Here is a 27,413-nt window from a genome sequence, read left to right on the forward strand (position 1 = left end):
GCTGAAATGTTCTCGATTACATCAATTGTTTTCCCTAATTCAGTTAACATTTTTATTATCAATGTTTTGAATTATCTCGTAAATTTTTTTATTTCTGTTTTTTTAAATCTCTTTTGTTTCTCTTTCATTATTTTTCAGGGGTTTTCTCTTGCTTTTTCAATTGAGAGTAGTTACTGTGCCTTTTCATTTTGCTTGACTTTCCTGCCTCTATGAGTTTAGGTGAAACAGCTGTCTACTGCAGTCTTGAAAGTGTATTTTTCAGTGGAACCATCTCTATACTGTGTGTGCCCAGTGCGTTTGGTGTGAGAGCTGGATTTGATGTGAACACAAGTCATTCTCGGTGGAACCATTTCTATACAGACTGTGTGTGCTCAGTGCCTTTGGTGGGAGAGCTGGATTTGATGTGGACACAAGTCACATCTTTCCTCAGTGCACTGGCCACTATCACCTTGGTAATGGGTGTGGCTGGAGACAGAGCAGCTGGAGCTGGTGGTGAGTGTGAGATGGGACTTCCTCTCTGCTCAGTGGCTGTCACCACCCTCTCAGGGGTGGGGCCTGAGCTGACTCTGTTTTTCTCTCCTCCTCACACTAGGACCTTTGCCCCAGATAAGGGGAATGCTAAAGCAAGTGGGGCCCCATGTGCTGACTGCCTGCACAGATGTCCACAGCTTCACTCAGACATAGCTTCAGGTGCAGATCCCCTTTGTCCCTCACAGCCTTCACCACCCCTACCATGTTATGGAACCTCTCTACAGGAAAGACGGTGCCTGTGTGAACTCTCCATGTCTATTGGGAGGTCAGCTGTGGTGCAGTGGCTGCTGTCAGACATCTGGGGGGTTCTGAGGCACTGCTTCAGTAAGAGCTAAGAAAGTTCCACTCAGACCTCTGTGTCCCATGGTTGAATCTCTTCCTCTGTCGTGGGCACCCCAGATCCAGTTCAGCACTATGGCATGAGTTGAGCAGGACCAGAGTATTCACTGGTCTCAGGCTGGTGGGCATGGCAAAGTGGTCACAGGAAACCCAGAGCTGCTAAGCCAGACCTCTCTCTGCCTTGCCTCAGGGGCAGTTCTCCTTTGTCTCTCACAGCTGATCACTGTTCCCAGCCTCAGCTGTTCCTGCCGTGTTGTAGAACTGCTGGATATGGTGGGTGGGGCCCTTGTGATCACTCTGTGTGTATCAAGGTGGGGGGTGAGCTGTGGTGGGTGGCTGCCGTCTGAGATCTGGGCAACTTCTGGGGGTTGCTGTTTGAGTAGGTGTCAACAATGGCATTACCCTGGGACTTGGTCACCTCTGTGTCCCATGGTCAAGTCTTTTCCCTGGTCATGGCTTCCCCAGATCCAATTGCTGTGCCATGACACAGAATAGACAGGATGGGAGTGTTGCTTGGTACTTTGGGCTGGGGTGCATGGCTAGCTGGTTGTTGGAAACCCAGAGGGCTCAGAGCAAATCTTTCTCTGCCCTGCCTCAAAGACAGCCAATGCATGCCCTCCTCATGAGTGGAGTCCAGTCCTCTGGCCAGCCAAGGGGGCTTGTCTCCTGTACATAGGACCCTAGGTCTGGGACACCCAGTCTGTGGCTTGACCTGATCACACCCCACCTATGCAACCTCCCTTTTCTTCTGATTCCCCTCCCAGGGGTACAGGTCTTGACCTGATTACTTTTCTTCCTTTCCTCCTGGATTATGTGTGTATTGTTCTTACAACCTTGGTTGTACAGGAGTGCTTCTGCCAGTTTCCAGTTAGTTTCAGTGAGAATTGTTCCATGTGTAGGTGTATTTTAGATGCATTTGTAGCAGGAGGTAGGCTCCATTTCTTCTTACTCCACCATCTTGATCTCTTCTCTCCCACTTTCCTTTCTTATAGTACTTATTGTTGTTTGTTTGCAGACCTATCCTCTCTACTAGGTTAAATGCTTTGGACAATGGAGGCTACATCTCAGTGATGTCTTTTCCATTGTGCTTAGCATATAGTATGTATGTGCGTGCTAAGTTGCTTCAGTCGTGTCTGACTCTCTGCAACCCTATGCCCACCAGGCTCTTCTGTCCATGGGATTCTCCAGGCTAGAATACTGGAGTGGGTTGCCATGCCCTCCTCCAGGGGATCTTCCCAACCCAGGGATAGAACCCACACCTCTTAGGTCTCTTACATTGGCAGGTGGGTTCTTTACCACTAGCACCACCTGGGAAGCCCCCTTAGCACATAGTAGGTACTCTGTAAAAGTTTATAGAATGAGTATATTAATTTATATTCAGCCCTTACCATACCTCATGCAAAGAGTTGACTCATTGGAAAAGACCCTGATGCTGGGAGGGATTGGGGGCAGGAGGAGAAGGGGACGACAGAGGATGAGATGGCTGGATGGCATCACCGACTCAATGGACATGAGTCTGAGTGAACTCTGGGAGTTGGTGATGGACAGGGAGGCCTGACGTGCTGCGATTCATGGGGTCGTAAAGAGTCGGACACGACTGAGTGACTGAACTGAATAGAACTTACCATACCTGTCTCCTGTGACCATTTTCTTATGATTTTGAAGGTGTGACCTGAAAATATGTTGAATGTGTGTATATTAAACTAGTAAATATACCAAAAAGGAAACAGACTGACAGAGAAAAAGTGAGTGGTTACTAGGTGGGAGAGAGATGTGGGAAGGGGAAGATAAGGGTAATGGGTTAAGAAGCACAAAGTACTTTGTAATAAGCTACAAGTACATATAGTACAGAACAGGGAACATAGTCAATATTTTATAATAACTATAAATGGTATGGGGCTTCCCTGGTGGCTCAGATGGTAAACAACCTGCTTGCAATGCAGGAGACCCAGGTTCGATCCCTGGATCGGGAAGATCCCCTGGAGGAGGAAATAGCAGTATTCTTGCTGGAGAATCTCATGGACAGAGGAGCCTGGCGGGCTACAGTCCATGGAGTCACAAAGAGTTGGACGTGACTGAGCAACTAACACTTTCACTTTTTTTTTCACAAGCAAGATACTCTGTGGTGTCTCAGGCTTTTTCTGGCCCTGAGACTGTGACCTTTTGATTTCCCTTTTAGAGTCTTTTTATTGTTTGTGGGGAACAAACCCCACAGAATCTAGGAGACTTGATGCACAAGTTTTGTTAAGTGCTATCAGAAAATCTGTTAAAAAAGTGATTTTTTTCATTTACTTGCCGTTTTACAAAATAACGCTTACAAATATAGTCAATCACTGGAAAGCAAATTATTCAAGTAAGTCATCAGCAAAAATGACAGAGTGAAGACTTCTGAAAATTCTACCCATAATAGAAATGAAAAGAACTGGCAAAGACGATCAGAACCAACTTTTGCTGCACTCTGGAAATTAACCAAAGGCTTGCACCAATCTGTGGAATATTCATTTATTCATGAAAAATGACTGCCTTATAATAGTCAGCTCTGTGGCATTTTCACTTGTGCTATGCCCATCTTTTGCTCTCCAGCTTTTCAGTGGCCTTGAGAATTCACAGCTTGCAACCATAGGGAAAGCCAGCAACCTGGTAACCCCTGGAGGATGCAGAACAGGTTTGAAACTGTTAAATCCTCAATTCTAGAGAGCTGTCATTATTTGATCTGTCTGGCAATTCCCCAGAAAACCCCACATGTAAAACTTTATTTGTCTTGTCTTGGAGGTGCAGATAGCCTCCCCCTCTCTGGGTTGGCGGGGGGGCTTTTCTGGAAAACTATTAGAGGCAAATGATTAACTTCACAGCTATTTGAGGAGTAGATAACCAAAAAGTTTGAAAGGTAAAGCTGAAGAATAATATATTTGTTGGGACTTTGAAAAGTTCCAGCATATTCTTGGGAACCTAGAGGACCACATGCCTGCTCAGGGATGTGTACAGTCCCAAGGCTATGTGCATGCTCAGGAAAGACCTGAGAAGGCCCTCAGCTCTCACTCTGGCTGACCTTGAGCTCTGTATAAGCAGAAAGGGAAGACTAAGGCATAGTTAATCAACTGCCTGGCTGAGTGTTGAAAGCATGCCCTAGCATGTACACAGAGCGTCTTGCCCAAGACTGGGAGACTTTTTGGTTCCAGGAGCTTATGGAAATCTTTTTCTCAGTTATTATTTGACTACTAAGCTAACCCAGCAGAGACTTCATTCTTTTTAATGATTATTAAAGTAGAATGGAACAGAGTGAAGCCTGTTGCCCATCAGACCTTATAGAAGCTGATTCTTGGTCCACCAAGCTGCAATATTTGTAGCTCTGCCTGTATAGTTCCTATGTCTTTAAACAGGTTGAAAGCGCAAGGAGCTCATATAAGTCTGTTAATATAAAATTTGTTACTTTTAAGGTAGGACAAAAGTAGTTTATGAAATTTTTTTTCAGAAGGATTGCTGTTAGTGAGAAGTGATTTGTTTGGAAATGCCATTTCACTTCTGCATCTCAACCACAACCCAGTTGGCTTCTTCATCTTTCTGAGTTCTTGTGGAAGATCAAGCCCTCTATCCTCCCCAGACTCCCTTTTATACGCTCTCCTCATGTTATCACTCTGTACTTCTGTTAATCTCATCTTCTGGTCTGGCTTTCTTTTGTTTCATCCCTGTAGTTTTCAACTCAGGCTGGTTATGGGCTGACACACTGCGTTCATGGAGTCTATTTTCTAAGAGGAGACTCTGGAAGAATAGAGACTGTAATTGCCCTTTTTCCTGGCCTGGGGGTGAGGGGTGTAAGAGCAAGAGGAAAATTCTTTGGCTATCATTTTGGTCAGAGCCATCTCAAATGAAGCAGTGCAGTTCTCACAGGCTGTAGGGGCTGTACTAATTTGACCAGATAGCTGGGTAATGACTCACTGAGACAGGGTTGGCGATAGAGAATTTTTTTTTCAGCCAGTACTAAAAAAAGACCCAAGGCTTATATGCATACATGCTGTACATTCATCCAATACCACCTTCCTCATCCCTACCAGGGGAATGCCAGAGAGGTTGCCCCTTTCCCACACTTCTCTCAAATTGCTCATTTTCTGACTCACCCCTCCCCTCTGCCCCCCTTTTCTAGGCTTCACTGAATGTTTGTTTTAACCTGATTTCTCTTGCCTGTGAGGGGTGGAGAATGGGGTGGGAAGGTACACAGTGTGATTTACGCCACCTCTGTCCACCACCTCCTGGGGATGGCCTGACCTGGATGATCATTTTTAGCCTGCTATTTCCTGAGCATGGGCCAGGGGCTGTGGCCAGGGGCAGAAAGGCTAAGACTGTGACACAAGCTCCCTGGCAGATTTGGCAGTGATGAGTTTTCACTGGGGAATGAAATGGCTGTCTCATTTCTAACTTCTGTACATTGGAAATAGCGCCATGGCTGTGACCCTAATGATGAAAACATCTTGAGGAGAAAGGCTACCTAAATCCCTGAAAGACTGGACTTCTGTCACATATTTCAAGAAGGGCAGTATCCCGGGTAGCTGTGTTTCTAAAATTATAACTTCAAACAAATTATGACTTCAGTGTATACAAATGATACAAAGTATAACGTCAGCCTCCAACCGAGTAGTCTGTTTTCATGATCAGATAAGACTCATTTATTTATTTCTAGGAAAGACCATTTATTTCTATGAAAACAGCATGCTCCTGCCTTAGAAAACAAAGCCAGAAGAAAGCAATTTGTCCTTTCAAGTGAGCTAAACACATCCCGCAATGATATTTTTTATAGGAGACTATTCCCTTGGCGCTCTTAGGGGCTGATCTGGGAGAGCCCTTGCAGCTACTAGTAGCTGCACAAAATGGCCCCTGCTGGCTCTGAGCTCCCCTCCCTGTAGCGTCTGGTAGCCTCCAATTGCTGAGATGATAAGATGTGTGCTTGGTTGTCTCAGCTTTGAACTTGAAATATGATTTGTCATTGAAACAGCACCATAAACTATGAAATATACTAACAATTTCATTTTTCTGCTGATAGGTTAAGATAGATTTTTCTGGGCTGGCTTGGAAACTTATTTACCACCTATGATATTCTTTCTCTCAGAAAATACTGGCTTGGCCAAAATGTTTGTTCAGGTTTTCTCATAACCTCATATGGAAAAATCCGAATGAACTTGTTGGCTGACTCAGTACTTAAAGGAAACTTTTGTGATAAGATCCTTCCCTTCACAAGTCAATCTTGAGACTTTTAGCAGATCCTTTCCCCGCAGGCGGTACAGAAGTGAATTTTAACTCATCCCACATTACCTGGACATAAGTTCTGAGAGTGTGGCCTATGAACTTATGAGATTTAATTGTATTTTGTTCAGTTCCTTTCTGTTGAGAGATAACCATGGTCATTTGTGAATCCCAAGAACAAGTTCTATTTATCAGTTGCTTCAAGATTCTTCTTTGTAGAAGTTGTAAGTGAATAAAACACTAAATTACTGATAAAACATCTGGACTTCCAGCTAAAATATTACATTTTCAGAGGTGTATATATATAGTGTTTCAGGCTTGTCATAGGCCCCTTCTAAGCCACTGGCTGCTAGAAACCTCACATTAGTCCCTAGGGTCTGATTAGACATGGAAAGAGGTCAGGTATGCAGGTACTACTGTGTCATCTTGTACTCCACTCACACTAGGACAAGCTAGAAAGTGGCTGTTTACAAAGAAAGCCCCATTAGAAAAAAATGTTTGATGTAATTGTGACCAAAACATCATTCAGAGATAGTGGCAAATGGGACCATGAGAAAAGGAAGGTCTAAACAGGTGGTCAAAAGGAAATCCCTCTCTTAAAAGATTTTGAGGCCCCATAAGTGTCTTTGTTTCTCAAGCAGGAGGATTTGCTTCCATTAGATTCCAGTGATGAATCTAAAAAAACTCTAATTTTTACCTTCAGGACAAAGGTAATAATTAATAAATCATAGAAGCAAGTTCCCTCTATTACATTTTGTTTAAGTTTCTTTCCTTTTCAGTTTTATCCAAGTATGAAAACCAGATTACTATTTTTGCTGACTACCTAGAAGAGTTTCCAGATACAGATGAGCTGGTATGGATCTTGGGAAAACAGCATCTTCTTAAAACAGGTAAGGTTTGGTTGCATTTGTCTGTGAGAACCCAAATGAGATGGGTGCCCGAGGTTGAAGTCTACCCTGTTTTCCTTCTTGGGTTGACAAGGGGTTAATGCTACTGCTAGGCAGATTTACTTTACAGCCAGAGCAGTTCTTGCGTGCCAAGACCCTTCTGAGGCCCTAGCAATGTGTTCACATGATCATAGGTATTTGTACAATTTGAAAAAGTCATTTTTTTTTTTCTTAAAGGAGAACCCACCAATTCTTTAAGCCTCAGGTTTCAAAAAACATGGACCGGCTCTGGGTATTACTAACCACTATCTAGTCTTTGAAGACTACATACTTCTCATTCCTCTCATGTCCTTTTCTATCTAGATGAAAAACACTGCCATCCAAGGGACTTCTAAATAGCCCGTGGCTGTCAGAAACAGTCTCAGACACTGAGAAGGCATATAGTTTTTAGAGCTTTTGCTGACTGTGGTACTGTCTCAGTTTATTCTGATTTTGTACAGAACTTTTAGCCACTGCAGCTAGATGGAAAGGAGGCTTGGCTTTCTCTTCCTTTCCGTTACATTCTTATAAATTGAGAAAGACCTTTTACCTGAAAGTGCTAACAACCCAGCACATAGATAAAACCTGAACTTGGAAATAGGCAGCTCTGAGTTTTGTGTCTGAAGAGAGATCCTCTTTGGAGGCCCTAGCATGGAGGGAGGGGCAGGAAGAAACTGACCAAAAGGCAAGAGAGGGGGCTTCCCTGGTGGCTCAGTGGTAGGGAGTCCACCTGCCAGTGTAGGAGACATGGGTTTGATCTGAGATCCAGGAAGATCCCACATGCTGCAGAGCAACTAAGCTTGTGCACCCTAACTACTGAGCCTGTGCTCTACAGTCTGGAAGCCACAACTACTGAAGCCAGCGTGCCCTGGAGCCTGTGCTCTGCAACAAGAGAAAGAGCCTGCACACTGCACCTAGCCCCCGCTCACCGCAACTAGAGGAAAGCCCACGCAACAACGAAGACCCAGCACAGCCAAAAACAAATAAATAAATAAAAAGGCAAGAGAAGAAGTTAGCATCTTCTAATTCCATTTGAGTCTGGCTTTATCCTTTTGATTGGAAAACCCTGAATAGTGGAGAGCACCTAGTGCTAACAATTAGGAGACCTTTTGTATTCAGACTCTTCTACCTCGGATAAGTCACTTTCTGGATCATAACTCCTTTTGCCAGTAATTACTAGGAGAGGGACTGCAGGTGATCTCTTCTAGTTGTGCATTCCCTAAAAGAGGGATCCCCAAGTTGCCAAATATGCCCAGTTTCAAATGTTAAGTTGGAAAAGCCCTTTCAAGGTGAAACTCTTATTAAAGTCTAGGGCTTCCCTGGTGGTCCAGTGGTTAAGAATCCGCCTGCCAATGCAGGGGACACAGGTTCCGCCCCGGGTCCAGGAAGATCCCACATGCCACAGAGCAGCTAAGCCCACGCACCTGTGCTCTAGAGCTCACATGCCACAACTACTGAGCTCACGTGCTTAGAGCCTATGCTTCACAATGAGAGGCCATTGAGAAGCCCACACACAACAATGAAGAGTAGCCCCCACTTGCCACAGCTAGAGAAAGCCTACACAGAACATTGAAGACCCACCGTAGCCAATAAATAAATAAATCTTTAAAAAATGTCTATACAACTTTCACCAGCCTTTCTAGCATATAGGCAAGCCAGAAGACATAGAGAATATCAGGGGAAGGAGTGAGGGGCATGAGCATTTGAGGCAAGGGGATAAAATAATAGCTAACATCTACCTCAGGTTTACTGTGTACTGTACCATATAAGCTCCTGCCTTCCATGTAGTGTTATCTTGTTGAATACTCATATCTCTGTGAAGTAGGTGCAATTATTCTCCCCATTATATAGATGAGGAAACTGAAGCTCAGAAAAGTTAAGTAACAAGGCCACACAGTTGGTAAGTAGCAGAATCAGGGCTCAAACCCAGGCAGAGCTTGACCATTTTACATCTGGCTCCCATACTGTGCTAGGCACTGGTGACATGAAGGGGAAGAAAAATCCAGACAGCTCAGCTTTCTGATTTGTTCAAAGGAAAGGCAGAAGAGAAAATAGAGACTATTGGTTAACACTGAATTTCTTTTTCTTCTTTTAAAGTGCAATGACTATAAATTCTGTACAGAATTACAATTATAGATGTGTTGTTGAGAAGAGGAAGAGAGAAGACTAAGAAAGACAGAAGCACAACTAAGTACAGATGGACATGTGGAAGCCATATTTGTGGCCACTGAAGTAAATTTACGCTGTAAAATATATACAGGAAAGCATGCTTTGAAAAAAAATGACAAAAGCATTTGTGATGTTATATCACCATTTAGATTACAAATGCCAATGCACTAATTTCTTACACACTTAATTTGCTTAGCAGGGACATCTTTTTAGTTAAAGATTTACGTGCACACACAAATGCCAACAACCTATCCCTCGTTTTAGGTAACAGACCATGGATGCTGATGAGAGATCCAGCCAACCATCAGGCAGGGGCTGACTGCCTATCATTAGGTTACCCAGGACCCTTGCTTTTCCCAGTCCTTGTCTTTTGGCCATGTGATCTCAGTGTTAAGCACCTGCTGGGGCTGTGGAGCTCAGTGAAGAGACAGGAGCCACTCAGCATCATTGTAGCCAGTAGCTCTGGTCAAAATATAGGCGGGAGGAAATACTGAAATTATTTGGCTAAAATGAGACTGGGTTTCCTATGAATTTCCCTTAGCCTCATAACAATGGAAATGACTGGTTATTTGAAATTTAGTTTGCCCCTGGCTCAGAAATCAAAGACAGATATCTTTAGATGGGATATGGTGATTTAATTTTAATTTCACATTTAATTACAGAAAAATCTAAGCTGTTGTCTGATATAAGTGCTCGTCTATGGTTTACATACAGGAGGAAATTTTCACCAATTGGTAGGTATATCATTTGTTATATTGTGCTTTCTTCCTTGTAGATAGCTTTCCTGAGGTTATCAGTGATATCATGGAAATCTCAGAATTACCAACTCACTATAGTGAAGAATTTAGTTTGGGGGAGTAGTTGATTAAGTCTTATGCTTCATACAGAAGTTTCATTGCCAATGCGCCCCAGCTTGTATGGTTCCGTGGTGTTAATGTGTAATGCCGGTTTACTTTTGAGCCCACCTCCAAGTGTTTGGGCACTAGAGATATTGTTTTAAGTCTAAGAGCAACAAAACAGTCAAACTTTTAACTTGATACAGTCCACTGCTTTATGGAGTTATTTGATTATTAAAGATGACTTGTACCTTGAAGGAAAGAAAATAATTCTCTTGCTTTTTTTTCTTCCTATGATATGAAAACACTTTGCCACTGAGAAATGAATTATAGTGGATATCCTTGGAACTAATTCTAGGCAGTTAAGAATACCAGCTGCTGTCTAGAAAAAAGGACAGTTTAATGAGCTAAGTGAATAGGATCCCTCCAGAGAAAATTTGTAAAATGTTTGCAAATAGGGTTACTTCTTTCTAATCTTGTGGTCCTATAGAAAAGGATCACCAAACTCAGTTGGTGGAAGCTGTTCTCTTAGAGGAAACCTGTCTGACTGACTTTGTTTTGGGACTGGACCTAATAACTGGAGTGAAATCTATCTTTCTGATAAGTGTGAAAAATGAAGTTCACACACTTTTTTTTTTTTTTTTGCTCTCCATAGGAAGTACCTGAGTAAAATACACAAAAGAACAATCTTTACTACCTAGTAATTCTAAACTGTTAACTTTTTCTGGATCTTGCAAGATCTTTGCAACATTTGAAAACATTTGCAATTCAACTCTGACAATGTTTTGAAAGAGATGATCCCTTCTTTATGTGGGCTTCATTGCATATTTCCCTACTAATCTGGCCTATAATCCCACCATTAGCAAGAGCCAACGTACTCCACTTCCAGCTGACAAGTTGGCTCAACTCTCCTCATCTTGCTGTAGCAACTCTCCTTCAGTCCCCACAACAAAAGGAAAGGAGCAGCCATCTTGGACCACGTGTCTTACATGGCTGATGATGTCATTTACGGTTAGTCTTGTGAGACCATGCTTATAGCATACTTTTCCACTTCTGTGTTGGGAGAGGAAGCAATGAAAGCATAATGTCTCCTCTGCCGTCCAAGTTGTCTCACTTTAAAGTACTTTGAAAAAGGATATTGAGTGCCCCACCCCCACCCCATGCCCGGCCACATATATAGGATTTTTGTTATGTCAAGTGTTCTTTAAATGGAACCTGTTGTCTTATTAACTGGTTTTGTACCTTTTAAAAATATAGTATATTTCTAATTTATTAATAGTATTTTATATTAGGGCTTCCCTTGTACTCAGTGGTAAAGAATCCGCCTGCCAATGCAGGAGACACAGGTTCAATTCCTGGGTCAGGAGGATCCCCTGGAGGAGTAAATAGCTGCTCACTCCAGTATTGTTGCTGGGATAATCCCATGGACAGAGGAGCCTGGTGGGCCCCAGTCCATGGGGTTGCAAAGAGTCCACTTAGTGACTAAACAACAACATTATGACCATACTCATTATACCAAATATTTACATCATCTTGAATGAGTGGTAGAATACTTTTATAGATACTCTCTCATTTAATTCTTATAGTATCCACTGATAGTAGGCAAGGTATATGCTATTATCTCCAGTTTACAGATGAGACTTAGATTAGGTAACTAGAGACTGGTCTTCTGATGCCTAACCTAGGACTCTTTCCTCTATTTTACATTCTCCTTACCATTCAGAGCTTCATAATGTATATTTAGAATGGTCAAGAGCCTTCCAGATTTCCTTGACCATACTGATGATCAACTTTGGTAGCATTTATTCTTTAACTCAGATAAGATTGCCCTCCTCTGGAAGTGAACTGTGAAAAGCCAGATTTGGTCAGGCAGATGATGACATGTCATGGATTAAGTGTTGGTAGTCATACATGGTAGTCAGTCATCTACCAAAATTGAATGCATGCCTGGATGTCTCTAAGCAGAAAACATACAGGGCAGGTTTTGTTCATTTGTTTGTTTTGCCTTAGGTCACAGAACCCATTTTGGTTAACTCAGCATTATCTTTGCAAGTTCTACCCTGTAACAAACCTTGTTGGATATCTGGCTTTATCTCTTGCCTCTCTATTCTGAATATGTGTGCCTATCTATATTGTATGATTCTCCAATATGCTGATGTTTCAGGAAAGGGCAATTTAATGAACTCACATTCATTCTCATCCATTTTGCCAACAGGGGGAACAGGCCCTTCATCAGATGCTGGCTGGGGATGTATGCTACGCTGTGGACAGATGATGCTGGCTCAAGCCCTTATCTGCAGACACTTGGGAAGGGGTGAGTTAAATTTGTTCTGTCTTGGAGACCTCTGCAGTCACATTTACTGCTGATGGTTTAGCCTTGGTGCTAAAGGGAATACAGCTGCAGGTCCTGAAGTGCTCTCTGTAAGCCCAAGTGGTGGGGCTGACAAGTCAACAAACCCTCTCATGAGAAGGAAACAGCTTGCATTTCCTTGTAACTCACTAAGCCAGAGAGTTATTTTCCTGGGACAGAACTGAACATTGAGTCAAGTGTATCGAAGAGTTTGCATCTTCACTATTGTTCACGTGGGTTCTTAAACAGGTCAGATAACAAAAGGAGCAGGAAGAAGGGTGTGGTGGTGAGCCTGTTTTTTGACCTCATTTAAGTTATTTGGTGAAAGATGTCAGTGACCTAAAGGAAGTGGCTAATGAGGGAACCAGTGCTATTTTGGTGTGGGTTCACTGATGAGGTCCACTTGATAATGAAGGAATCCTTAAATTAGCTTTCTCAGGAGGCTGCTTTATTAAGAACTTCCCAATCCAACATTGTAAAGCAACTATATTCCAATAAATTACTTTAAAAAAGAAAAAGTTTAAAAAAAGAAAAAGTTACTATGTGAAGTAATAGATGTGTTAATTAAGTAGATTATGATAATCATTTCATAATGTATAGGTTCATTAAATTATCACATCATATATCCTTTTAAAAATCATGCTGTTTAAGCTAAACACATGCAATTTTTATTTGTCAGTCATACTTCAATAAAGCTTACAAAATTTTTTAAATAATAAAAGGTACACACTATCTTAAAATTAGAACCTTCCAGTAATCATTGTTGGAACACTTGAGTCTTGTTTTCTTAAGACATATGCATACTTCCCCGTGGGCTGACCTTGGTTAGATGCCAGTTCAGGAAGTTGGGTGAAAGTCTGGTTTGCCTTGGGGATGAGGGGATGAAAGGCCACCTTGGATGAGATCGGGCTGCTGAAATCTTCAGCTGTTACTCCTTGAGATTCAGAGGTACAACAACCGACTCCCTTTCCCTGACTGTACAACCTCACACATCCTCCTGTGGTTACAGAGAAGACTGGAGAAGAGTCTGGGGAGGCTTTAGGGCTTCATGCCTGCTTTTCAGGGTTTAGAATGTCCCGTGCCTGCGTCCCCTGGGTAGTATCATAATTTCTGTTTAACAGATGAGGAAATTGAGGCTCAGGAAATACGGTAACTTGCCCCAGGCTGAACAGCAAGAGACCTGGATTTGGGAATAGAATGCAGGTCTTCTGCCTTCTTGTCCAGTGATTTCTCTATTGTACATAGACTTCTTGGAACAGATCCATTCTTACTGTTTTTACTTTCTCATTTATGAAACACTTCAAGATGATTCTTCTGGAAATGAATTTTGCGGAGAGCAAACTGGGGGGTTTTCCCCACAATCAGCAGTCTCAACTGTTTTAATGTAAAAGCAAGAAGGCAATGGCACCCCACTCCAGTACTCTCGCCTGGAAAATCCCATGGATGGAGGAGCCTGGTGGGCTGCAGTCCATGGGGTTGCTGAGTTGGAAACGACTGAGCGACTTCACTTTCACGCATTGGAGAAGGAAATGGCAACCCACTCCAGTGTTCTTGCCTGGAGAATCCCAGGGACAGGGGAGCCTGGTGGGCTGCCGTCTATGGGGTCGCACAGAGTCGGACACGACTGAAGCGACTTAGCAGCAGCAGCAGGAAGAATGTGGAAATAGATCTCATAGCTAAGATATTCGAATGAGAAGATGTGATTTTATAAAGTATTTTGGAGCATTTCCTTTTTGGTTATTTTGCAGTTGAGGTGGGGTATTAGTTGACTTATCACTGTCATCAGTAAATATTTAGTGGTACATAGCAGCCAGCTAATTGGGATTTCCCCCAGAGTCAGACAGTTCATTAGCTGGTGAAAAACAGTTGAATGCTGTTCACCCTCTGAAGACTGCTGGATATAAAGTTTAAACATTTGGTTTCAGAAATACAAAAGCACACATCATTGTAAAACAACTATATGCCAAAAAAATTTTAAATGTTTAAAAATAAATAATAAAAATTGTTCCCCTATTGAAAAAAATTCTAAAAAAAAAAAAAGCAAAGAGAATTAAAGACTCTGGAGATAATGGCCTTTGCCTTCCAGTAGATTTCACTTGTGAATTCAAACACTTTCTAAAACCTCAGGAGAGAAATTTCTGTCTTGGAAGCCAACTAAGTCTCAGAAATCTGTCCCATTAGACAGAGTTCCTAGAGCTGAGGGAATGGGAACAGTGTGTCCTGTCCACAGAGGTGACGATGAGCGTTTTTTCAGAGTTGTCCTCAGCAAGTCATAAGCAGCCCCTGTAGAACTGGGGGGCTGTGCCTGAGGCATAGATCAGATCTCTACAGGTGTAATTATTTTAGTTTTGGTCATAAGGAAACCTTCAACACCTGATAGCAAAGGTATTTGTTTTTCCAAAGCTCAGTGTGGCCTTTTAAAAAGGCTGTGTAAAAAATGGCAGTGTGCATTTCTTTAAAAAACCTTCTTAGTTGCAAATTGTTTTTATTCCCCTGGAAATACTGGTGTGTCAGGATGGCACTTCCCCTCACCCCCCATGAGACTCTTGTCAGTGCTACTGGAATATACAAACCAAAGCCATTGGTGTTTGTGTGCACGTGAGACACTACAGTGTCTGAGTGAGACCTGGATATACTGCTGGGTTTTGAGGTGACATCCTGGTCACTGAATAGCTGACCAGGAAGGCCTTGTGTCCCTGTTTTCAAGTAATATTTATCCAACTCCAGCTCATGGGCAAAGTCAATTTTTTGGTCAACTTCTTGTCTTGTTTTTACTTTACACCCACTGAGTCTCTGAAAGAAATCCGTTTCCAGATGTCTTGGTCATCAATATTAAAGATACTTGGGAATATTCTGACCTGATCGTTCCCACTTTCTGGATGTAATGCCTTTGTTTTCCTTCTAACCTTGTAGTCAGAGTAAGACTGCAGAGATAACAAATGGTTATAAACATGATTTTAACTCTTTTTTTTTTCCCTAAAAAGACTGGAACTGGGAGAAACAGAAAGAACAACCCAAAGAATACCAACGAATCCTACAGTGCTTCTTAGATAGAAAAGACTGTTGCTACTCTATCCATCAAATGGGTAAGGTCACATGAGTAGTTTAAAGACTGTCTTTCTGTTGCATAGTCCAATTAAGAGGAAAGAAACACTGTGAAATTCAGCTTACTTTGCCTGTACTTGCTTTTCTTTTTTTTCAATTTAAAATATTTTATTTCATGTGGGATCTTTCATTTCAGCGCATGGAATCTTTTAGCTGTGGCATGTGAACTTAGTTGCATCAGTTCCCCAACTAGGGATTGAACCCAGGTCCCCTGCATTGGGAGCTAGGCATCTCAGCCCCTGGAGCACCAAGAAAACCCCTGTACTTGCTTTTCTTGTCCCCTGCTTTATATGTGGCTCCACTAAGTCATCTATCTACTTAATTATTTATGCAAAAAATTAGGAGTTTTTGGTTTGTTGAAAGACCTTTCACTAACATGTTTATTTTTTCCACATGAAAACAGCACAGATGGGCGTAGGAGAAGGGAAATCAATTGGCGAATGGTTTGGACCAAATACAGTTGCACAGGTGTTGAAGTAAGTAAAAAGGTTGGGCACGAGCCTTATTCTACTGTCTCCTATGCCTGCCTCCACCAACTCAGTATCCCATCAACCAAGCAGTTCTTGCCATCCCACTGAGCCACCAAACATCTGTACCATTTTGCTCAAATACTTCCTTGAAGTGTGTAATGTGTGTAGACAACTGTCTTTGTTTATCAGAGTTGTAGTCATGAGTATCAGTCCAGGTAGAGGCCCCTCAGTACTCATTCCGTATCCCCTTGATAGATTGGTGCTCAGACACTCAACCATCAGCCTGAGGGTCACTTTGAAGCCAAAGGGTTTGTACTAAGGAGGAGGGGGAAGCCTGAACCAGCCTAGGGAAGGCACAGACTCCCACTTTGTATGGTATTTTAAAAAATCTTCATTGATTCATTCAACATTTATTGGGCACCTCTACTATGCTAAGTATTAGGTGTACAAAAATAAACTAGGTATAATTCTTGCTTCAAGGGACTCACCACCTATTGGAAGACACAAACCCCAAGGGAGTCTTGGAATCAGTTTGTCATCTTTTAGTAAACTCAGGGTACCCCAGCATGGTCCTTTTGCGATTGTCCTATTAAGTCCCAGAATTCACCTCCCACAGCAAGAGGTAACATGGAGAGGCCAGGACCACTGCTTTGGAAATGAATGGGGTGAGTGGCATTGGCACTTACACCCACAGGCCACCTCACCTATTGTCACTGTCCTTCCTGACAGCCTATTACCAAATGGAAACTCCATGAGGGCAGAAATTGTGTTTTCCTTGTTCACGCCTATAACATTAGCACATAAAACCACCTGGTACCTGTAAGTGCTCAAAAAATACCTGATGAATGAGTGAATGAAAATGGCAGCCAGAGTTTGATGCTGATTTAGGCATCAGAAAATTAAAACCATCTAGCCTTCTATGGTCGGAGAAGGCAATGGCACCCCACTCCAGTACTGTTGCCCGGAAAATCCCATGGATGGAGGAGCCTGGTAGGCTACAGTCCATGGTTTCACTAAGAGTCGGATACGACTGAGCGACTTGACTTTCACTTTTCACTTTCATGCATTGCAGAAGGAAATGGCAACCCACTCCAGTGTTCTTGCCTGGAGAATCCCAGGGATGGGGGAACCTGGTGGGCTGCCGTCTCAGGGGTCGCACAGAGTCAGACACGACTGAAGCGACGTAGCAGCAGCAGCAGCAGCAGCCTTCTTTGGTTGCTACTTTAATTCTTAGGCTCTCTGGAGCATGATGACAGGACCTGCTTCATGCAAAATACAAATGGGCACTGTTTCAGATATTAGCGAACCTTCAGTGAACTAGAATGTTTTGGAAATGTGCTTGTGAGAGGAGTAGTCTGGATTTCTTGGGGACCCAGGTGAAACCTATTATCCTGGAATCACCCTTTGCTAACAGTGCAGCCTCTCTGAGACCACTTTCTTACTTTAGTCTGTAGTGCCTTTTGGGCCATTGTTGGTTAGGTGAGTGAGGATCTGGTGGTATTTCAGGAACCACTGCAAGAAGCCAGGGTAGAAAGTATAAAACATTGGAATGGCTGTGCTGATCCCAAAACCTAGTTTGATATTGTTGGTTTATAAATGATATCCCTCAGAATTTGCTTCTTTCTTCTAAAATTTGAACTTCCCAACAACAAGTAAATGGAAACATATATTTGAAAAAGAATTTAGGTGGATTCTTACTCATCATGAATGTTATTATCAGGAACAGCAGTATGTGATGATAATGATTATGTTATTATTATTTTGGGGAAAGATAAAATGAATGAAATGAAAATATAATGGTAACTAACCTCTTACTGGGAGCTACTTTAGTTTGCGAGAGAATGTGTTTTTGTTTCATTTTGTTGGTTGTTGAGACTGGGTTTTACCCCAAAATCCCATAGTAGCCAGGTTAAAAATGTCTTCTTCAAACTGGCTAGAGAAGAAAATAAGGGAGAAATAGACAACATATTTTCCTCAGATAATCTCTTTTTAAATGGGTTTTCTTTCTAATCTCCTCTGAAAGTGAAAGTCACTCAGTTGTGGCCAGCTCTTTGCAACCCCATGAACTATACAGTCCATGGAATTCTCCAGGCCAGAAGACTGGAGTGAGTTACCACACACTCCTCCAGGGGATCTTCCCAACCCAGCAATCGAACTGGGGCCTCCTGCATTGCAGGTGGATTGTTTACCAGCTGAGCCACCAGGGAAGCCTCTGAAGTTACGCAATTCAGCACAATCTATGGCTCTATCTATGTCTTCAGTTCTTGACCAACAAGGCCCAGCAAGTCTCCTGGGACAACATTCTTACTGCATTTGGGGAGGGACCGAAGAGATCATCTCCTCTATCTGTTTCTCTCTCTCTCTGGATTTCCCTGGGGCTTATTCTTCATATTATATATGCTTCTAAACAAATATATATATATATATATATATATATATACACACATATATATATACACACACACACACATGCGCACACACACACGCACATACACACACACATACATACATTCACACACACATATGCATGTGTGTGTGTGCTAAGTCATTTCAGTTGTGTCTGACTCTTTGCAACCCCATGGACTGTAGCCCACCAGGCTCCTCTGTGCATGGGGATTTCCAGGCAAGAATACTGGAGTGAGTTGCCATGCCCTCCTCCAGGGGATCTTCTCAACCCAGGGATCAAAACTGGGTCTCCTGAATCTCCTGCATTGCAGGCAGATTCTTTACCTGCTGAGCCAATAGGGAAGCCTATAGATATATATATATATACACACACACACACACACATATAAGTAACAGTTTTCCTTTTTTTTTTAAGCAATGAGTCAGAATGTCTCACATTTTAGAAAAGAAAACAAAATCTCTTGGGAGCAGGTGTACTGGTCCTCTCTTGCCCATTGGAGTAACATCATTTTGCAAGGCAGCCTGTTCCATTTTTATAAAAAGCAAGGCCTTCTTTCTGAGGCTCAGAAACAGTGACTCTGGCATTTTCAAAGTCCCTGGACATGGAATATTCCAGAGCTCGGTCAAAGGAGCCAGACCTGACCTGAATCCCACAGAGAGAACTACTTCTGTGTGGCTCAGCATTCGGTAACTTCTGGAACATTGGACATACATAGATGGTACTATTTTCTGTCGAGATGTCCATCTTCCCCAATTGTGACTTCATTGTATGTTGCTTTGCAGAAAACTTGCTTTATTTGACGAATGGAATTCCTTGGCTGTTTATGTTTCAATGGATAACACCGTGGTCATCGAAGATATCAGTGAGTCCTTGGCCGGTTTACCTTTTCGGGTGGTTGGGTATGGAGGTTCTTCTTTACCATTCAGAACATGTGGGGGCAAGAGAGGGAGAAAGAAAGAGAAAGCGAGAGAGAAAGAGAAAGAATAAACACACACACGTTCTCTCTAGCCCACCCCTCTAGCAAGACAGGGGAGCACAGAGCTCTGGTTAATCATTCCCTGTGCCCTTTTTTCTCTTCCCTTTCAGCTTTCTGAAAGGGGGAAAAATGAGAGGATCTTTGGTATGCTCAGTGAAGTACCAGATTCTTTCCCTGCAGGACACCCCAAGTGCAGATAATCAGTTAAACCACCCATGGGTCTTCTCTGGCCTCCCCTCCTCCACTGTACTCCCCAACATGGGGCTCGAGAGACCAACAGATACAGTCCCTGTTTCCAAGGCCCTTGTAGCCTAGTTGACAAATGAGATTCTCCCAATGAGCCCATCATATCTGGGGAGACACAAGGAGTGTTCAGTTGTCAGAAGGAAGAGAAGTAAGGGCTGGACGAGTACCCGGGGCTTCCTGTAGCAAGTAGGGCAGCAGGGCCCGGGTGGCAGCGGGAAGGGCCTTCCAGGTGGGGACTGTCACGTCAGGTCTCCCTTAGTCTTGCCCATGGTGCATCTCTTAGGGCCGGGTACCCCTTTTTTACCTAGCCCTGTCTTCTGTTTCTAGAAAAAATGTGCCGTACCCTGTCCTTGAGTGCTGACACACCTGCCGAGAGGCCCCTGGAGTCTCTGACTGCTTCCAACCAAAGTAAGGGCCCCTCGGCCTGCTGCACGGCCTGGAAACCCTTGCTGCTCATTGTGCCCCTCCGCCTAGGCATAAACCAAATCAACCCCGTCTATGTCGACGCCTTCAAAGTAAGTCACACCTTTCCCCAAGCCGCCTGTGGCCCGCCCATCCCACCACCATCGTGAGCACGGAGATCCGTGAGCAGCAGTCCACAAGTGAGCTGAGAATCTTGCGTTCTTTTTCCCTCCAGGAGTGTTTTAAGATGCCACAGTCTTTAGGGGCATTAGGAGGAAAACCAAATAACGCCTATTATTTCATAGGATTCTTAGGTAAGAAAAGAGTAATCACAAGTAAGTCACCGTGGGCTAGGGGAGGGTGGGCACAACAAGGTCTGCGTGGAAGACCAGGCAATTCCAGTTAGGAGGCCCTGGCCTAGCCTGGAGATGCTGTGGCCTATAGGCAGCTCATCCTGCCTGTAGGTGTTACAGGAGGGTAACACCTACCTGTGCCTCACAGAGACCAGTGTCTCCGTCTCTTTCCCTCTCAATATGATGGTGCCATGGCTGTGTTCACACTGGACGACCCCAAGGTCACAGCATTGCTTCAGCACCTCTTTTTTCCTCTGGGACCCAGAGCGGCAGGGCTTCACTTCCCTGGCCTTGCCGATCTCCTTCTTACTGGAGCTTGGGCATTTGGGCCAGGAGCCATCTTCTGACTTCCCAAGACCACACAGCTGGGCCTCCTAGGTTATTGTTCAGAGGCTTGACTGGGTGGAAATTAGAGGAGGTGAAAACAGAGGTATCCCTTTTATGATAATGGAGGCTCAGCCTTAAAACAGCTAACCTAATGTGGATCCTGATGAGCAGCCCGACATTCCTGCCTCAGTGGACACCTCTGGAAACCCCGCCATCTTCCTCACTAGCTGTGACCAGAGACATTGAAGGCCCTTGGCACAAAAAAGGAGCAGCCCGGCTCTTCTAAACTTTCACGTGCACACGAATCACCTTGAGATTAACATGCAGGTTCAGCAGGTCTGGGGTGGAGCCTGAGAGCCTGCATTTCTCACTAGGTAGGGCAGGTGCTGCTGGTGCCACACTTTGAGTACCAAGGCCCTACCTGGTTAGTGCGACAGAGTAAGGGAGCGATGTGGCCAGGGAAGCGGAATACCGTCACCTCTGGCAGGAGTGGGCTTTGAGGAACTTATGAGTTTAGGGTACAAAGGAGAGCCAGAGCAGGCGTGGGGAATGGTGTGAGGGATGTGCAGAGGACACAGTGAGATGAGCTTGGCCACCCCCCCAACCCATCTCTTCCTCAGAGATTCAGAGAGGTGAGGTGAGTGGGAACAGACAGACGTGGCCCCTGTATGTGGCCTGCCTCCCACTGGCTCGGTGTGTGACAGAGTTCGCGAGGCAACTCTTTCAGTCTCAGGTTCCCTTTATGTAAAATAGGGCTGACCCCCAGCTCACCATGTTGTCAGCTCACAGTAAAGCACTCAGTAAAGAGCCAGCCTGACCCCAATGCTTCTTTCAGCTGCTTACTCTTCTCTCCTTAAGGTGGGGTTTCTCTGCAGTTGCTGGGCTCGCTCTCGAACGCTGCCACCTCCTGGTCGAGCTTGAGAACTACAGCTTGATGGAACACTTGAAACGTGGAGGCTTTTACTTTCTAAAGTTCAAAACCCAGTAGTTGGAGTTTTATAAATTTAGATGTTCTCTGTTTCTAAGCTTCTGGGTTCCTGTCAAAGGAACTCTTGCAAAAATCTATTTCCTATTGTCTGTGCTTGAAGACAAACTGAAAACAGATTGGAAAATAATTGTGGAGGGATCTCAATGAATTCCTGGGCACCCTGGCCTCCTTATCCCAGGTTACCCAGAGAGAATTTTCCAAGTTGTCATAGCTCTGCTTCTCCTGGGGGGCCCCTGGGCTGGGGAGACTTTGGTGGAGTTGGACTGCTTATGAAAGAGGTGTGACAATCCCCAGTTCCCAAAACAGAGGTTTACATAGTGTCCACTTGCCTATTAATTTCATAAATCTTTTGTTTAACCTTTACTTGAGGCTCCAAAGTCACCTCAACTCCCCCTTTCTGACTCACCCAGTTACTGTATTAGGTTTGGGGTGGGGGACCTGATTGATAGAACGTCTGAAGGGAGGGGACAGATGACAGCTTCCATTTTCTGAACCAGGAACTCTACAGAGGGTACTCTCTCTTCCTCCATCCCCCTTTCTCTCTCCATGTATGTGTGTGTATATATATATATAATTTATCATTATAATGGCTTCCCCAATGGCTCAGCAGGTAAATAATCTGCCTGCCATGCAGTAGATACAGGAGATGCGGTTCGATTCCTGGGTCAGGAAGATCCCCTGGAGGAGGAAATGGCAACCCACTCCAGTATTCTTGCCTGGAGAATTCCATGGACACAGGAGCCTGGTGGGCTACAGTCCATGGGATCACAAAGAGTCGAACACGACTGAGCACATATACTGATCATTATATTGTTTATGATATATAAATATATATTTATATAATATATTAAAATATAAATACATTTATAGAGAGATACAGATTAGTATCAATAGTTATATAGAGATGGGGCTTCCCTGGTGGCTCAGTGGTAAAGAGTCTGCCTGCAATGCAGGAGACAACAGGTTCAATCCCTGATCTGTGAAGATCCCCTGGAGAATGAAATGGCAACCCACTCCAGTATTCTTGCCTGGGAAGTCCCATGGACAGGAGCCTGGTGGACTACAGTCCATGGAGTCGCAAAAGAGTTGGACACAGCTTAGTGACTAAGCAACATGAATATAGAGATGTATCTAGCTGTAGAAAGATAGATAGATAGGGTTAACGCTGAGGGGTAGAGATCATTATTTCCATTTATGCCTAGTGGAAAACTTAGAGGGGTCGTTTCCTCAAGGTCACTGAGCTCAAAAGTAACAAAGCCAGAATTTGACCCCAATTTGGCTGTCTGTGCTAACATACCCCCTTGCTTCTCTTTTGGAGAAGGCAATGGCACCCCACTCCAGTACTCCTGTCTGGAAAATCCCATGGATGGTGGAGCCTGGTAGGCTGCAGTCCATGGGGTCGCTGAGTCGGATACAACTGAGCGACTTCACTTTCATTTTTCACTTTCATGCATTGGAGAAGGAAATGGCAACCCACTCCAGTGTTCTTGCCTGGAGAATCCCAGGGACGGGGGAGCCTGGTGGGCTGCCGTCTATGGGGTCACACAGAGTTGGACATGACTGAAGTGACTTAGCAGCAGTAGCAGCAGCAGCTAACATACCCCCTTGCTTCTCTAGTGGTCTCTTGCCCAGTAGGAAGCTGGGAGATGCTCCTGGTGTACAAGACTGTGGCCTGGCTGGGCGATTTTTTCTGCTTAGAGAAGAGATGTTTGTCTCCTGTGGTTTGGTAGAGGGTGCCACCTGGAGCTCTGTCACATGAACTGGGTGTCTACAGATGGTGGACCTGCCTGCTCCTTCTTCTCGGGCCTCGTCGGAGACCTTGATACAGTCCCCATGTAATTTCTAGGGCTTTTTCAATCTACTGTATCTCTTTTAAGCAATGTCAGAAATAGTCCAGCCCACAGAGCTCCACTACACATTCATGCATACATACACATACAGATATACACAAACACATGGAAAAGGGCCAGACTCAGAGAGGACACTGTTATTATTCCTAGTACCTTAAACCAAACGCTTCGCTGGTGGCTCAGCACTGAAAGAATCTTCCTACCAATGCAGAAGACGCAGGATCCTCTGGAGGAAGAAATGCTTTCTTTCCTGTCAAAGATTGACCACTGGTTTGAACTAAAAACTTGGGCTAGTCAGTAAGTTACTTTATTTCTATAAATAAGTCTGTGATCCACATCTATTGACCAAGTCCTGACGAAGTCAGACACATGGCTGTGCAATTTTTGAATGAGCGTGTGGGCATGCTTAGTCACTCAGTCATGTCTGACTGACCCCATGTTTGCGACCCCATGGACTATAGCCCGCAGGCTCCTCTGTCCATGGGGATTCTCCAGGCAAGAATACTGGAGTGGGTTGCCAAGGCCTCCTCTAGGGGATCTTCCCAACTCAGGGATTAAACTCAGGTCTCCCACGTTGCAGGCAGATTCCTTACTGTCTGAGCCACCAAGGAAGCCCAAAGGAGCATGAACCCATGCAAAAAAATCACATAATAAAGCTGTTTTACAGAAGAGTCAATTCACTCAGATCATTTAAGGGGATTCCCTGCTGGCTCAGACAGTAAAGAGTCTTCTCGCAATGTGGGAGACCCGGGTTCGATCCCTGGGTCAGGAAGATGCCCTGGAGAAGGAAATGGCAACCCATTCCAGTATTCTTTCCTGGAAAATCCCATGGATGGAGAAGCCTGGCAGGCTACATACCATGGGGTTGCAAAGAGTCTGAGCAAGATACATCCTGAGTTTGTATTGTATTTCAAGCAGTTCACAGAAGTGAGATCTTCCCATTCTGATAATACTCTCTGTGAACCAACTAGAACAGGCCCAGTGACCCCAGTTTAAAAACAAGAAAATTAAGACAGAGTGGAGTGGTTTGTCTTAGGTTTGTGATAGAGACAAATTAAACTTGGCATCAGATGTCACAAACACTCTTTGCCAACAGAAGCACTTAGATGTACCCAACACAATCATGAATGCCATTCCAGAGACCTTTGGGGTGTCCTTCCCTACCCCATCCCCCTGCCTCAGACAGATCTCTCTTTGCTTCCCTAACCCAGTCTAGAACACAGAGGCCCACTTGGTTCTCAGGCCTGGACAGTGAGGTTGGGGTGCTCCCTTAGGTACATCAGCTCATGATCTTTAGTGGTACTCTCAACCCTTTGAATATCAGATGAAAGTAGAGATTTTATTATCCCAAATCCCCCCCAAGTCATTATTGGGCTAGACATTTTCCTTTTGATGAAGCATTGTTTTTTCTCCCATTTGTAACAGCTGATCATCTCAAACTGAGTTTTCCCAGTGAGGTGTATCTGTGCTGATACTCATGTGACCAAGCAGTGCCTTCTGACAGGAATTACTGACTTTCTAACACTGACTAACTTGCTAGCAAATTAAGACCAGAAGTCACCTCCCTGGTATCTCATCTGTGGCACAGTCAGCATTCCCATTTCTTTGGGAGGCCAAGGCCTTTTTCTTGCCCAGATGTGCTCTATGACCATAGGTCTAAGAACCTATGATCTAGAGCAATGTGCTTTCAGTGTTGAAAGAGTCAGGAAGCTTCCCTAATGGCACCTGGACTCATGGCCTGGTGATTCCACCTACCACCTCTTGGCTACTGCTGCTCACTGAGCCCGCCATGTCATCTGTGGTTGCTCATTCCTCCCTTGTCCCCAAACCTGTCCCTTTCCATTTTTGTTCTTGGACTTTGAGGAGATGTAAATGCTAGGGCAAATCTTCACATGGAATGATTGGCTTTGAGGGTGAGTGGCTTCCTTTGAGCATGTTTACTCTCCTTCGGGCTTTCTGTTATCTCATTCCCATTGTCACCAAGGGAGGGGTTAGGACAACCAGAGTGACCCTTCCAAGGACAGCAGTGGGACCAGGGCGGGTGATTCTTCAAAGGCTAATCAGGTGTCATTCAAAACAGGTGATGAGCTCATTTTCCTGGACCCTCACACAACCCAGACCTTTGTTGACACTGAAGAGAATGGAACGGTTGACGACCAGACTTTCCATTGTCTGCAACCCCCGCAGCGGATGAACATCCTGAACTTGGATCCTTCCGTAGCATTGGTTGGTATCTGAAGGTTGGGTGGGCCAAGAGACACACCGCTGCCCTATCACAGTTTGGTTCCCTGGGAGTTATCCAGGTTGTTAGATAGGATGGCAAGAGAATATTTGCTTCCCACACCCACAAGAGGTAGTGTTATGTAGTGTAGCAGGAAGGAATGGGCCCTGAAGCCGAGTTGCTCCAGTTAGGATCCAAGCCACTTACCAGCCATGGACTGAGGGGGAGTCCCTCCTTAACTTGAGCTTTGGCCTTCTCATCCCTCCCATGGGCAAAACAATTGTTCCTTCCTTGTAGACTTGTGTGAGGTATGCTATGTGTAAGGTACTTAGCACAGTGCCCAGCATATTGTAAACATTCTAGAAATGTTGGTTATTATTACTCTTACCATCTTTCTCCGTTTTCCTTCTTGCCCCCTAAATATTGCCACCCAGGCACAGGGAATAAGGTGAAACATAGGGAGGGAGATAAGAGGCCAAGACCTCCTGGGTGGAAAATGTCCATTCCTCTGGGCACACAATCCAGGAAGTTGCAGGGTTCCCCCCACCCACCCCTGGAAGAATGTCTGCTGTTGACACATGGAAGGGGCAGCTGTCTGGGAACTAGCCAGTGGTTCTGAGGCCTGTCTGAATCCTCTCTTCCAGTTTAACTTGATTGTCAGGGTGCCAGTGGTAGAGAGCTGACAAAGTCCTCCTCTTGTTTTGGACCATTCTTTTAGTTCTGTAGGATGTTCTGAGGATGGATAAAGAGGCCCATGGTTCTCTTTATTCTAACAGATATTTTCCTTAAGGTCAAAGCCACCTTACTAATTAATGCCTCTAGTTAAAAGTACTATTTGGCTTTTGTCTGCTGGTTTTATTACATTGTTTTTTTTTTCTAGGTAGGTATATTTGTGCACTGAATGTAATGGAATTAACCCTGTGCTTTGGAGATTGGTTTTCATGTTAGTATATCTCACAGTGTGAAGTGGGAGACAGGGAGGGAAAGGGATAGGGTGAAAGGGAAAGGGACAGAATAAGAGTGAGAAGCAGAGAGAGAGAAAATATGAATGAGCATGTGTGTGTCCTAGTGAGGCACTGATCTGGGAGAGTGATAAACTTCAGTCTTCCTCCTTATTGCTGGGAGGATAGAGCCAAAGGAAGTGGCCCGCATGTTGTGTCACAACTCTGGGCCAACGGCTCCGTCTTGCAATACATAAGGCCTGCCTTGGTACCCCTGACCAGTTCTTCTTTTTTTAAATTGGAATATAATTGCTTTACAATATTGTGTTAGTTTCTGCTGTACAACAATGTGAAGCAGCTATATGTATACATATATCCCCTCCTTCTTGAACCTCCCTCCCACCCTCTACATCCCACCCCTTTAGGTCATCACAGAGCACCGAGCTGAGCTCCCTGTGCTATACAGCTGCTTCCCACTAGCTAATTAACACATGGTGGTCTACGTGTGTGTGTGTGTGTGTGTGTGTGTGTGAATTCTGATCTCCAAATTCATCCCACCCTCACCTTCTCCCCCACTGTGTCCATATGTCCATTCTCTAGATAGGAGGGCTTTTTTTGAGGCAAGATAATTTTGGATGAATAACAAATTAGAGAAGGGACATTCGTATATAAATGGCCAATAGGGAACTGGAGATATGAGATGGGTAGTGTATATATATCATGAACAGTTCTAAGTTGTCT

General features: G+C 44.2%; 1 protein-coding gene across 2 annotated transcripts in view; it reads left to right on the forward strand.

Moving 5' to 3' along the window:
• The window catches only part of ATG4A (autophagy related 4A cysteine peptidase), a 78,967-nt gene that overhangs the window by 37,704 nt on the left and 13,850 nt on the right, over positions 1 to 27,413 (forward strand). Inside the window, exons 3-11 of one of the 2 annotated variants that reach the window (XM_061409399.1) lie at positions 6,885 to 6,995; positions 9,863 to 9,934; positions 12,252 to 12,350; positions 15,371 to 15,472; positions 15,895 to 15,967; positions 19,151 to 19,230; positions 19,918 to 20,105; positions 20,228 to 20,306; positions 25,591 to 25,736. In XM_061409399.1, the coding sequence (XP_061265383.1) occupies positions 6,885 to 6,995; positions 9,863 to 9,934; positions 12,252 to 12,350; positions 15,371 to 15,472; positions 15,895 to 15,967; positions 19,151 to 19,230; positions 19,918 to 20,105; positions 20,228 to 20,306; positions 25,591 to 25,736 (950 nt within the window). The remainder of the gene's footprint in view (positions 1 to 6,884; positions 6,996 to 9,862; positions 9,935 to 12,251; positions 12,351 to 15,370; positions 15,473 to 15,894; positions 15,968 to 19,150; positions 19,231 to 19,917; positions 20,106 to 20,227; positions 20,307 to 25,590; positions 25,737 to 27,413) is intronic. The other variant, XM_061409400.1, reaches the window with a different exon arrangement.

The sequence above is a fragment of the Bos javanicus genome, chromosome X (assembly GCF_032452875.1).
Source record: "Bos javanicus breed banteng chromosome X, ARS-OSU_banteng_1.0, whole genome shotgun sequence".
Lineage (NCBI taxonomy): Eukaryota > Metazoa > Chordata > Mammalia > Artiodactyla > Bovidae > Bos > Bos javanicus.